At 36.3% G+C, this 13215-nt stretch overlaps 1 protein-coding gene across 1 annotated transcript in view; it reads right to left on the bottom strand.

The window, feature by feature from the left end:
* The window catches only part of LOC145693509 (transient receptor potential cation channel subfamily A member 1 homolog), a 35868-nt gene that overhangs the window by 12127 nt on the left and 10526 nt on the right, over window positions 1-13215 (bottom strand). Inside the window, exons 3-4 of the mRNA XM_081769576.1 lie at window positions 11448-11629; window positions 8795-9025 (exon numbers count right to left, since the gene is read on the bottom strand). Of these exons, the coding sequence (XP_081625702.1) occupies window positions 8795-9025; window positions 11448-11629 (413 nt within the window). The remainder of the gene's footprint in view (window positions 1-8794; window positions 9026-11447; window positions 11630-13215) is intronic.

Here is a 13215-nt window from a genome sequence, read left to right on the forward strand (position 1 = left end):
CCACAGATGTTTCATGATAAACTACAAGTCCCGTGGACCCCATGTTTTACGCATTGCTTATTCCTTACCATAGTACCTCCTCTATGCTATTAATGTTATAAATAGAAGTTTATTAGATCCGAGAAGGGCCATAAATAAGTTTATAATCTCGGCAGGGACGGCGTTAAGGGTGGGCTGGGGTGGGCAACCGCCCACCCGATGGATGTCCTCGCCCACCCATCCGCCCACCCCAACAGAAGTAGAATAATGAAGGTGACCAGTGCCGGATTTAGGTTAGATGGGGCCCTAAGCTATTGGAGATAATAGAGCTCTTTGTATTTCTAGCTTTCTTTTTGAGCGACAATATTTCGCCTTTTTTTTTTTTTTTTTTTTTTTGTTTGTTTGTTTGAATATATGCTATATGGTAATTTATGGATCTAATGCATATCTAAATACGTTTTGTTATAATATATTTCGTTAACTTAATTTACTGTTTTGAAGACATTACAGAAAAACTAAAATTTATAAATTAACGATAGTTTAATTTGGTCCCAATAAAGCCCCTTGCCGATCTTCTCTGTTTTCTTTTTTGCACTATGATCAACGCTCCACGCTATGCTTCTACAATATGTGGAGGCCGCATCATTTCTCATTTCAAGTTGCTTGTATTCAGTAGGGTAAAGTTTGAAATGTTCCCAGGGATCCGATGTAAGTAAATGGAGTCTGAATATCATCCACGGTTGGTTATTACTGCCTGAACCTCAACTAATCGTGTGAGATTTTTCCACGTCAGGTTACTAGAATAACTCAAAGTGGAATGCAAGCAACCTTCGAAGATTACACAAGGTGTAATAGACACAAATTCGCTGGAAGCAGAGGCGAATCTAGAAGGTTAAAACTGGAGGAGGGGCAACTAAAACCCAGATTATGATAGATATATCGTGAGTTTACTATAAACTTCCAAAAATATGTAAGTAATGGCTTCAATTATTTTTGTCACTCAAAAAACTGGGGGCTTGGACCTCTCCGGCCCCTGGTTAAATACGTCTCTGGCTGAAAATCATAAAAGTATCGTTGAAAAACCTAACTGTTGCAATTATTATAAGACCTATAAATGTAGGTAGCATCTTCTTACTGCGACGTGAAAAGATGTTGGTACTTTGCCTTGCTATGTAGTAACTAGTGCCGATAATCTAATGCATTCAGCCTGCTGCATATAAAATACTGTTAATATATACAAACGAACCACTCATATGCCTAGAACGAATGGATGAAATTACTATGATTCGTGCTCGTATACTTTCCTTTAGTCAGGGGCGGATCCATTATGAATGTTTGGGGGGCAGTCGTTCGAAGTCAATAGGTTTTATTTTACGTTTATAATACAAAGGTGAAAATTCTTAGGCTAGGTTTTATTTTTAAAAAATATTCAATTCTGGGGGGCGATCCCCCTGGATCAGCCCCTGCCTTTAGTGATCCATTATTGCACTGTATAGTAGGGATGGCCACATTTTCCGGAAAAACGGAAAACGGAAAATATTTTTTCCGGAAGCCGGAAAATTGAAAACGGAAAACGGAAAATTTTCCGGAAAAGCGGAAGGCGGAAAATTTACCGGAAAACGGAAGATGCAAATTTTCCGGAAAACGGAAGATGCAAATTTTCCGGAAAACGGAAGATGAAAATTTCCCGGAAAACGGAAAATGAAAATTTCCCGGAAAACGGAAAATGAAAATTTCCCGGAAAAACGGAAGACGAAATATTTTCTGGAAAATGAAAATGTTTACTTGGAATAGTGACATTGGTCGTCTTACATCAAGAAAAATAACGAAAAATGCTACATGAAAACAAGTAAATGAGGCAATGCTCTTCTCCATCTAGTGCTATAGAAACGCAACTCAAACTTAACAGTGGATAGGAGAGGAAAGGTCGAGTAAATCAGCGACGAAACATTCCTTCCTGCTACATCTATTTGTACACTTGCTTAATTATGTACTTTTTTGTTTACGTGAGGGCTTGCGGATCATTCGTTTGCGCCAGGAAATTCCGATCATGCGAGTGTTTCGGGGAATCCCCGATTATGCGTGTACCTGAGGGCAGAACCCTGGCAGTAAAGAGAGCTGGCAGTGTGTTAGTACCAGTGGTGCCCACCCCCCCTTATGTCCATGACGCACCCCCCCCCAACTGTCCGTAGGTGTTCTTCCATGAAAAAAATCTTCTTTTCGATTAATTTTACCCCCCCATCAAACATATTTATATAGATTTTTAACCCCCCCCAAATATTTCAATGACGCAGTTTGCGTCATAGCCCCCCCTTGTGGGCACCCCTGGTTAGTACAACTGGTATGTTTATATTCCAACCATTTCTTCATTGCTTTTCATGACCACGGTGATCTGTCAAGGTCACAGATCCTGGGGGGCCGGGGGCAGCCCCCTCAAAGTTCATGTGGACCCGCATTGTATTTATAAATATACAATATTTTGCACAATTTGAATTCAGTTTGTCTTAAAACCTTCACATATACCTTCTGCATCTGAATGGATCCCCAAAGATAGAGAAATCGGCGCCCTAGATTCTATAGAATCCATACGCAGTAGTCCTGTATTATTTCATGGGCGGGAGTACACTACGTATTCCAACTGAGCTCAGGCATTAGAACATCGGATTAACATTCAGAAGACCGATGTTCGATTCGAGCGCCCTACTGTCCAACTGTTTTCTTTTTCTGTAAGTTTATTACTCAGTTACATCCGACTTTTAACCCTGAGATAAATTCAATTCTACTGATGTAATTCAATTTTACACTTTACCCTAGTATTACCATCTTGCAACTATAAGCGTCACGAATTCCAAATACCGGTACTATTGACTATAAATACCATAGTATGTAGCACTACTTGAAATGATTGCACTATTCTTATAATGATCTATTCCACATAATTCTCTTCGTAACTTTTTCCGCTAATTTCTCTTAAACTGAAGGACGATTCCACCTAGTCATCGATACATCAATTCAGTTCTCAATGCTGACTTATTATCTATGTTTCTGTATGCATTTGAAAGTTTTACTTATTATTAGAGCAACCCAAAAGCATACAAAGCATAGAAAGCATAATAGCTATTTACACCTATGATTGGTACCTTGAACATGGTTGTGGCTATCTAAGGGTCCAGAAGAAATTAATTTTAAAAGCATAATAAAGCATAATTTTAGAAAATAAAGCATAAAGCATAATTTAAAAGATATAGCACAATTCTTTAAAAAATTTCTTTAACTACAAGTTTAACATATTCTATTAATATTTTTTAAAAAACAGTATTTGCAATGCAAAATCACTGAGAACATAACAATGCAACAATGAAAAACTTATTTTTATTTCTGTAAACTTTTTGGTCTAATCTTTTGACGTGGAGAAAAGAAAAAAAGGACAAGAAGAAGAAAACTTCCGCCAACAATGAATACTACACAAGAACTCCACACTATATTGTTATGTTTACCTCCTGAAGTTGAGCACTTTCTGTACTTTTTGGTGGCATCTTTTACTTTCCCTTTCTGTATATATGCACCTCTAAGGCGCACACAAGTGATTAAAAAAAACTGACTCGAGTAAAGCATCTCTTTACAGTGCATTAGGTAGAAAGTTCATTAAATATGAAAGAAACTGGTTGCATAAAATATTAATAAATAGATCAAGATATTCAGAATATTTAATGTAGGCCTATAGTAAATATTATACGTTATACACGATTAATGTAAAACAATGATTGAAATTAATAATAAAGCATAATTTGAAAAAAATAAAGCATAATGTGGGTTGCTCTACTTATTATTCTACATTCATGTTTTGTTACTAAATTGTAAACTCCTAATGCAATCAAAGTATTTTATTATTATTATTATTATTATTATTATTATTATTATTATTATTATTATTATTATTATTATTATTATTATTATTATTTCAGAAACGTAGATGATAATCTAGGTGTTGCTACCTCTATATCTCAGATTATCGCTTCACCTGGCGTACGCTCAAATGCATCTAAAGTAACAGAAAGATCCCAGAAAAAATGTTTTACAAATAAGGGAACATATAGTATGTAAGAAACAGAAAAGAATTCTGTCTTATCTCAGAGACCCTAAACCTTGTTCTTCCGCAAGAGCAGAGGTGCTTGATAGTAAAATAAGTAATACGGTACCAAAGGATCTTCTTCCTTTGCCTTTCGTTGAAGCAATTCGGTTTCTTGAATTTATGAATGAAGTAAAACCAAGTTACCACTCACCATCCAGGCAAACTGTGACTCGCCGTATTAAGGCCTTGTTTTCTAAGGAGAAGTGTGGCTGCGGAATCGATTGATTTGACAACAGATAGCTGGACTTCGCAGGCTACGAAAGTTATATTACAATCACAGCCCACTATATGCTTCCATCTAAGTTCAATAAGTGCAGTCCTTCAAATAATTGAAATAGTTAGGCACACAAGGGTAAACATAACTCAGCACTTAGCACATGTTGCAGAGTAGTGGAACATTTCAGATAAAACACATGCAATTGTCAATGACAATGCTAATATTATCACAAGTGCGGTACGAGAACTTCCGTATTCAAGTATATGTTGGTTTGCTCAGACCCTACAACTCTCTATAAATAAAGGCCTTGCACTAGAAAAAATCGAGAAAATGTTAAGTGTTGCTAGTCGGATTGTTTCCCACCTTAAACATAGTACGTTGGCAACGTCAGAACTGGAAAAACAGTAAAAGTTGTTAGGATTGGCAGTACATTTCCTTATACAGCAAGTTAAAACTCGATGGAATAGCATACATGGAATGCTTGAGAGATTGATAGAACAAAGAAGAGCTCTTAACAATGAATTATCAGATAGAAATGTAACAAAAGCGTCAGATTGCAAGAAGTTTAACCCTTTAAGAATTTCCACTTTCTGACGTACGGTAAATTTTAGACTTTCACTCAAACAGCTACTGCTTCCTTACTATTTATCGTAGGATCATGGTTCATACCTCGTTTTTCTCACGATAGAGCATACTTACCAACGGTACCACGTGTCCGTATCATAAAGCTTAACCGGAAAAATCGGGAAAAAAGGATTTTTCTAAAAAAAAATCACCCCTTCATAACACTTGCGCCCAACGGGCTCGGCCCCAGTTTCACGTAGGGATCTAAAAAAATTGATAAATACCCAAAGGTACACACAATCTTTATGCAAAGTTTCAATCTAATATCTTGAAAACTAAAGGCGTGAAAAAGTTTTGAAATTTGCCTTAAGAAAAAAAGTCACGTCCCTTTGTACCACTTGGCGCCGCAAAGTTGACCATCCGGTTCCAAAACGTATCTGCGGTGTTCTTTGGTCCATCCTTGACTTGAAAAATAAAAACAATCCCGGCTTGAATACCTGTTATAGAACCTAAATAAGCGGTCAGAGACGGTAGTACGCCATGGTATACAAAATATACTAGAACTCTTAAAAAGGTCAAACTTCCTACAGACTAGGGATGATCACATTTTCAGGGAAAACGGAAAATAATTCTTCCGGAAACTGGAAAATTAGAAAGGAAAGACGGAAAATCTTCCGGGAAAATGGAAGACGGAAAATTTTCCGGAAAATTGGAAACGGAAAATTTTCCGGAAAATTTTCCGGAAAACGGAAGAGGGAGAATTTTCCGGAAAAACGGAAACGGAAAATTTTCCGGAAAGCGGAAGACGGAAAATTTTCAGGAAAAACGGAAAAACGGAAGACGGAAAATTTTCCGGAAAAACGGAAACGGAAAATTTTCCGGAAAATCGGAAGACAGAAAATTTTCCGGAAAAACGGAAAACGTGATTTCCGGAAACCGGGAAACTCTTTTTCCGGAAATGGCCATCCCTACTCTATAGATCACTATATGAGCTACTCCATGACTAAGCGGTTAGCGTAAGCACCTTTGGCGTAGGAGACCCAGGTTCGATTCCCGGCGGGAGCTCATGTGGTTTGGATTCCACGTTAATCAGTAGATCCCGTCTCATATAGCCTTGCTGCTGAAAGGGACGCTAAACTCAAAATCAACTCAACTCTATAGATCACTATGAAATTCAGTGCCAAGTTCTGAAAATTATGAAAATACTTCTGAACACTACTTTTCATACTTACGTATAGCGAAATATCTATAATTTAGCGATATAAAGATTATTGCCACTTAGGGCTGTAATTCCTTTATATTTTACTATTATTTTGCGAGCTTGTTGTTTCATGCCTTCTTTTTATGCATCAACTGTTACCAGACTAAATTTCTTGTCGAACTTCAAATAGTACGTGAAAGGGTAGCACTAGAGTTCTATCCGTATACAAAATACTGTATCACTTATGCTGTGAAGTCTTATTAAAGTAGCTAAGTGTAATGGCTGTAAAACAGGATCTCCATTACAAATGGGGCTCTGAAACAAGATCCCCATTACAAGCGGAGTTGGGAAACGAGGGTTCCATTATAAGCGGGGCTGGGCAACAGAAATCCCATTGCAGGCGGGTTGGAAAATAGGGCCCTATTACTTGCTTCATGAGAGCTTAATACATAACAGTACAGACCACCGTTGTTGTATGTGCATTTTATTTTATTTGCTTTTTCTTATTATTTGGAAATGACATTACAGCCATTTTTCTTTATTTTTTTGTGCCCCCAAGAGAGCGGGGCCCTAAGCTATAGCTTGTTTAGCTTATACGTAAATCCGGCACTGAAGGTGACATCCTGTACTTCAAAAGCAACAGGTATTACTTTCGATTGTAATGTAATAGGTTCTAGGATTGTTTAACTCTGCAATGAACATTGATTTTAAGACAGATACTTGTAATATAATGATGCCAAAAGTCGTGATTAATAAATTAAAATTTAACATACACACACACACACACACACAATCGTGCTATTGAAACTCCAGCGTTTGTATGTGCTGCAGTGAAAAAAGAAAGGAAGTGCTTTTTAAAAAGTCGATTAAATAATGTTTATTGTCTCATTTCAGAAAGAAAGGAAGGGGAGTAGTGCCTTGTGTCGGCGCTGTAGCTTCTCATAAAAGGGTTGCAACTTGTAATTGCTTACAGCAATGTACCGCATGTCTTACCCGTGTGGCATTAAACAGATTTGTAAAAACCCTTATTATAGCATTGTTGAGTTGATCTCTGTTGCGTTCAGAAGTCTAGGCGGCCGGTGCTTGTTCAGCTAATATGTCGAAAATCTTATCAGCGATCGCTTCTCACTCTCAGTGTCTTCCTCGTGTTCAAAGAAGCGCGATTTTCAATCCGTTGAACGGGTTCGATTTCGAAGAAAGTTAAAATGAACTAGACGCTGGAGAGAGCGAAGACGACAGCATTGCTTCTGAAGATACTGATTTATATTTTTTGTCTCTTGCTTTCTTGTAATAAATCCTTCAAAGGTAAAAATGTTTGCAGTAGCCTATTTTATCCTTGTTTTACTTTACCTACTTGTTTGGTATTTTGTTATTAACGAAAAGTAGAGTATTATCTGTTAGTCTGTGTTGTTTGAACCTTCTTTTATTTCTATGCATTCATGTGCATTCTTGGAGGGAGAGGAGGTAAAGCTGTCTTGAACTTCATAGAGGTAGTGTGTCTGCCACACGGAATTCGGTAGGTCCAGCATATAGCCACGAACTCCCGCAGCCCATCCTACGTCCTGCATTTCTTCAGTCCCACCAGGCGAATGCTGGAATTGCACCTTCTATAAGTCCAAGACAACTGTTTTTCACATCCTTGTTCCTCCCCTATTTCGGTCTAAGCCTTAGCTAACTAAACAGTATAAAAATTGAAATTTAATCATTGTCAAAAAACTGTCTACATTGTCCAGTTCTCATTTTCATTGTCCGCCCACCCAGCAACTAGGTCCGCCTCTTTCCGCCCACCCCATCAAGCTTTCCTGGCGCCATCCCTGAATCTCGGAAACATACAGCGAAAGAAATACAGAGAGAAAATGACAAAACAGAAACAAGGAATTAATTGTATATTCAAGTAGATAGATGAGTTTTCCTTTGATAGATGACTATTATGATCTAAAAATGAAGTCAACTTAATAATGCCATGAACGAAACACCTGTAAATGCTTGAGTCTAGATTAATATGACAATAAAATGCATTTCGCCAACTACGTTTATCCATAGCATGTTATTTTTTGTTGGAGTTTGAGAGGCACCAGGTATGGAAACTTGGAGTGTAAGGATACAAAATAAGAGAAATCTCGGAATGTAGTTGTTTACACAAGGCTACCATGACGTCAGATGCAAAAAAAAAAAAAAACTATGGATATTAGATGTCACGAAAGATGAAGATTTGATGCATATTTATTATACCACAAAGCACTTTAATTATCTGTGTGAGATCTGACAGAAACACACATAAATTCTAGGATTAAGGTGAAATCAATCACCATTAGTACTAAAGAAATATGAGCACACGAACTCGGTTCCGGAGGTTGCACTTAAACGTAGGGGTGAGCAATTACCATGAGAACCGCAACGTTTAGGAGTGCCATGCAAGACGTGTATTACATTCTTTGCTTTCAGCTAAGCAGAGCTGCCTACTATGGACAATCAAGAATATATTCCATATGCTACTTCAATGAATTTGTGAAATTTATTTCTTGAATTTTAGCAGAAATTCGAGCTTTTAGACCCGCTTTAGTCCAGGCCACAGGCAACTTCTGCTAGTATGAAGTCCTCTACATTGCTGTAAGACAATATGTTCTGTTTCTTTATTGTATATTAAATTAAAAGGGTACGTTTACTTTCTAAAATAATACAAAGATAAATTTCTACTTACTTATCAAGAATCATCTCAAGTACTTCAGGTGATGATTTACGGGCTGCAAGCTGTAAAAAATTTTCTCCTCTTATTAACTTCAGAGTAACATCGGCTCCCTTATCAAGTAAATATTTAGTTAAAACTGTTGATGAAGCTACAATGGCCACAGTTAAAGGAGAAATTTTATTCTTACTTTGTTGATTAACAGAAGCACCATTTTCCACCAGAATTCGAATAACTTCCCCGTTCCTAGAAAATGAAGGAGAAAAATAATATAGTGTTGCGCTGTTAGTACATCTTATTCATTGGTTTGCCCTACTTAGAAAAGAGTTTTTTTTTTTTTAAAAAAAAAAAAGAAAGAAAGAGATATTAATGTGCTAATGTAGTTCGTCTCATTGTTATTTTATTTTCTGTTATCTGTAGAGAGAAAGTACAACGTTATCTTATATACGTAATATTTTAAGTAAAAAAAAATCGACAAGTTAACACTGTAACTTGTACATTGTGTATATCATTTTTAGATGAAGCTAGTCTTTCCATTCAAACAGGTCCATTCCAACGGGGAAGGGGGGAAGAAGTTCATTGGTCCGGACAATGGTAAAAAGAGTAACTTATTTACTCTTTTTAAAACGTATACTTATGTAATGTCTTCATCAAGGGTGAACTCAACGGTGTTCCAGAAGGTACGGACCCTGTCTAATATTTCGAATTTGAAACTCTCAACAAAAATTTCTGGTACACGCCTACAAGGCCTAATTTAATATTTTGCTGCTTTTAGGCCAAAGGATGTTTACCGCCCCTTAAGAGCCTGACTTACTGAAAATAATACAAAATTTATCATTTTTCTCTTGCTTATTTTTCATAAGTGAAAGAAGATAATGAAATGCAACTTAACAACAATTATAGATAATGTTATTCTGCAATAGAAAATATGAACCTGAAGAATTATCAGTGTTGCCGTCCATAGAAATTACAATATTGCCAGAATGACAACTCCATCAAATTCTAAGTTAAGACAGCGACTAAAAGAGCGAACTCAACTTCATTTTATTAAGTATCATGTTGTCTTGGTATCCTGTGAACAACTTTTTAAATAACATTATTATTTAATTTTAATAACTGTATGTTAAAACTATTTTCTTTATTACAACCTAAATACAACTATTTTTAAAAAGTAGTTCACAGAATACCAGGACAACATGATGCGTAATTAAATGCAGTTTAGTTCGTTCTTTTAGTTGCTGCCTTTATTTAAATGTTGGGCAGTTGTTGTTCTGGCAACATTGAAAATTCTTCACTGTTGTAGAATAACATTACGTATGATTGTGGTAGGTTGCAGTTCATTATCTTCTTTCACTTATGGAAAACAAGCAAGAGAAAAATGGCAAATTTTGTATTATTTTTAGTAAGTCAGGCTTTTTATCTCGATGTATGAAGTGTTCGCACCATAGAAAATAAAGAATATAAACTTACTTCATTTCAACGGATTCTTTTTTGCATAAAATTAATTTTCACTTTGAAACTGCTGCAAAGAAAGATTTGAACTGTTACAGTTTTAAGTTTTCTTAAATTAAAGTTACAGAGATTGAGGAGATTTTATTTTTAATGCAGAAATAAATGTTACATTAATAATTTCACAATTTGGCATAGGTTATTTGTCCTAAAAAGAAACACACAAAGCACAGCAGTTTACTCTTTGGCGTGAGTTTAAATCACACGACTTTCTGAAAAACGACTTGGGCCATTTTTTCATATTTTATGACTAAATGTCTCCTTAATAATTTCGAAATACTGCATAAGTAGTTTGTTTTAAAATCTTAAATAAGCGGCCCCGGATTCGATTCCCGGTGAGGGCAGTCCGTCGAAAAAGTGTAAAAATTTTTTTCAAACCAGTTATCCTGAATGAGGGTTTCCTGTGTACACTTATCATCCAGGCAAATGCTGGGATGACACTAAAATATAGGTCCCAGGCCGCTTCCTTCGTTTCCCAACCCTTTCTTCCTCCCCTTTCCTTGGATAGTGCGATCGCCGAGGGACGGTCCCTCATACATAACGAGGTAACGTGGCCATAGATACCGAAAGCCCAGAAATCTAAAATTTTGTTCATATTTCTTAAATAAACGCTTCATTAATGACCTGACAATGTGACAAAACTAATTTGTTCTGAAAGGATCTACAAGAAATAGTTTATTCCTCAGGGTGAGCTTTTTCACATGATTTTCTCAACTAAGGTGATTTTTTTTTTTTCATATTTGATAAATAAATATTTCATTAATAGCTTGAAACTACGGCATAACTCGCTTGTCCTGAAATAGCTCCAAGATATTATATATAGTCTTAGGAAGAGTTCTCTTTTAGACAATTTGCTCAAAAGCAGGTTAGGGGTTTTTGTTCATATCTCATAAATAAATAGGTTATGAATTATTAACTGAATAATGTTGCGTAGATCACTTCTCATTAAAACATCCCCATGAGTAGCTTAGAGTAAAGGTGGGGTGTTTTCGCATCCCACTTTTGTGGTGAGAATGTTCTATTTTTAAATATAATTTTCCCATTAAGTTATTATTATTATTATTATTATTATTATTATTATTATTATTATTATTATTATTATTATTATTATTATTATTATTATTATTATTATTAATGAGTATTTACACTTAATTCTTACCTTATTAGTGGCTGTTTCCTGTACCATAAACAGGCTATAAGCAAAGGGGTTACATCATAAATGTCTTTGGCATCAACATCCGCTCCGTGTTGTATAAGAAGCTCTGCACATTCAACACTGAAACGTAATGCTGCAGCATGTAATGGGGTGGCATTTTGTGATGGCCGTATATGAAGACTGAGCTGAAGACAAACAAATATAATATTAGAAATCTTGCAAATTATTAAAGCTATAAATATTTAAAGTATTCAGCAAAATCGCTTACTCTTGTGGGAAGAACGTAGACTGAAAGTATTTGAGAATAAGATCCTGAGATGAGTGGTCGGACCAAGACGAACAAGAATGGGGAATGGCGGAAAGTTCATAACGAGGAAATGCATAATTTATATCCTTTACCAAACATTATAAAAACCATCAAGTGTAGGAGGCTCAGATTGACAGGTTATGTAGCCAGAATGGAATAAAAGTGGTGCCGCGGTGGCTTAGTGGTAGAGCGTTCACCTCTGGTGCAGGGGGGCCCTGATCTAGCTCGCGCCAAGTGAATTTTGTAATGGACAGACACCATGTGCGTGGGTTTCCTCGGAATTTTCCTGTTTCCTCCAACTTTCTTCGTTCTACCATTTCATTCATTTCTCATCATCACCGTCTCCTTTAACCTAGCCGGCATAATCGTGGGGCGTAAAACTCAAAGATTTCATTTCTTTTTTTCAGAATGGAATAAAGTAGGAATGCTTTCAAAGATTTAACTGGAAATCCAATTGGAAAACCTCCATTAGGAAGACCCAGACGCAGATGGGAGAACAATATTAAAATAGATCTCACAGAAATAGGAATACAAAGTAGAAACTGGATCCAGTTGGCTAAGGACAGAAATCAATGGGGAGCATTGGTGAACCCGGCATTGAACCTCCGGGTTCCATAGGCCATAGAATTAGTTAGTTTTCGTTCAGCAAGATCAACATAAGAAGAACCTTTTTGAGTCTTTACAATACATTATCATATTAGCATGAATGTTAAGACTACGATACGTTGTTTGTGTAAAATAAATAAAATAAAATCGTTAGTTTAACTTTTTGTACTGTGTCACATAGTCTTCAGTTATATTACAGGTTATCACTGACAATTCCAATGTCATAATATTATCAATTACAATTGTAATGTTAAACGTCATAATATCAATGTTAAATTACATGTTAGTGTAAAAATGAAATGAAATTTTTAGTTTTACGTCCCACGGTTATGCCGGTTAAACTAAAGTAGACGGTGATGATGAGAAATAAATGAAATGGTGGAATGAAGAAAGTGGGAGAACCCAGAGAAACAAACGAGAACGGTGTTTGTCCACCACAAAGCCCACACGGCGCGAGCTGGGATCGAACTAGGGACCCCAAGCAGCTGAGGTGAACGCTCTACCACTGAGCAACCGTGCTTCTTTTCGTGATTTATATTTTCTTTTCAGATGCTGTTAAGAATTATCATGGTATTTCGAGCTTCAGAGTAAATGATCATCATAGGCAATGGAGTATGTTCGTTCTACACTAGGACTACACAATGTTTCTACATGATGAGAAATAGTTAAGAGAAAAAATATTACATTTCATGCATTGTTAACAGCACTTTATGTTTAACTGTGTAACATATGTATAACAGTTAAACACTCTCCAAATAAAGGGAACTAACTCTATGACCTATGGAACCCGGAGGATCAATGCTGAGTTCATAAAAGTTCTGCATTGACTTCTGTCCTTAGCCAACTGGATCCAGTTTT

Source organism: Thermobia domestica, chromosome 8 (assembly GCF_964235325.1).
Source record: "Thermobia domestica chromosome 8, izTheDome1.hap1.1, whole genome shotgun sequence".
Taxonomy (NCBI): domain Eukaryota; kingdom Metazoa; phylum Arthropoda; class Insecta; order Zygentoma; family Lepismatidae; genus Thermobia; species Thermobia domestica.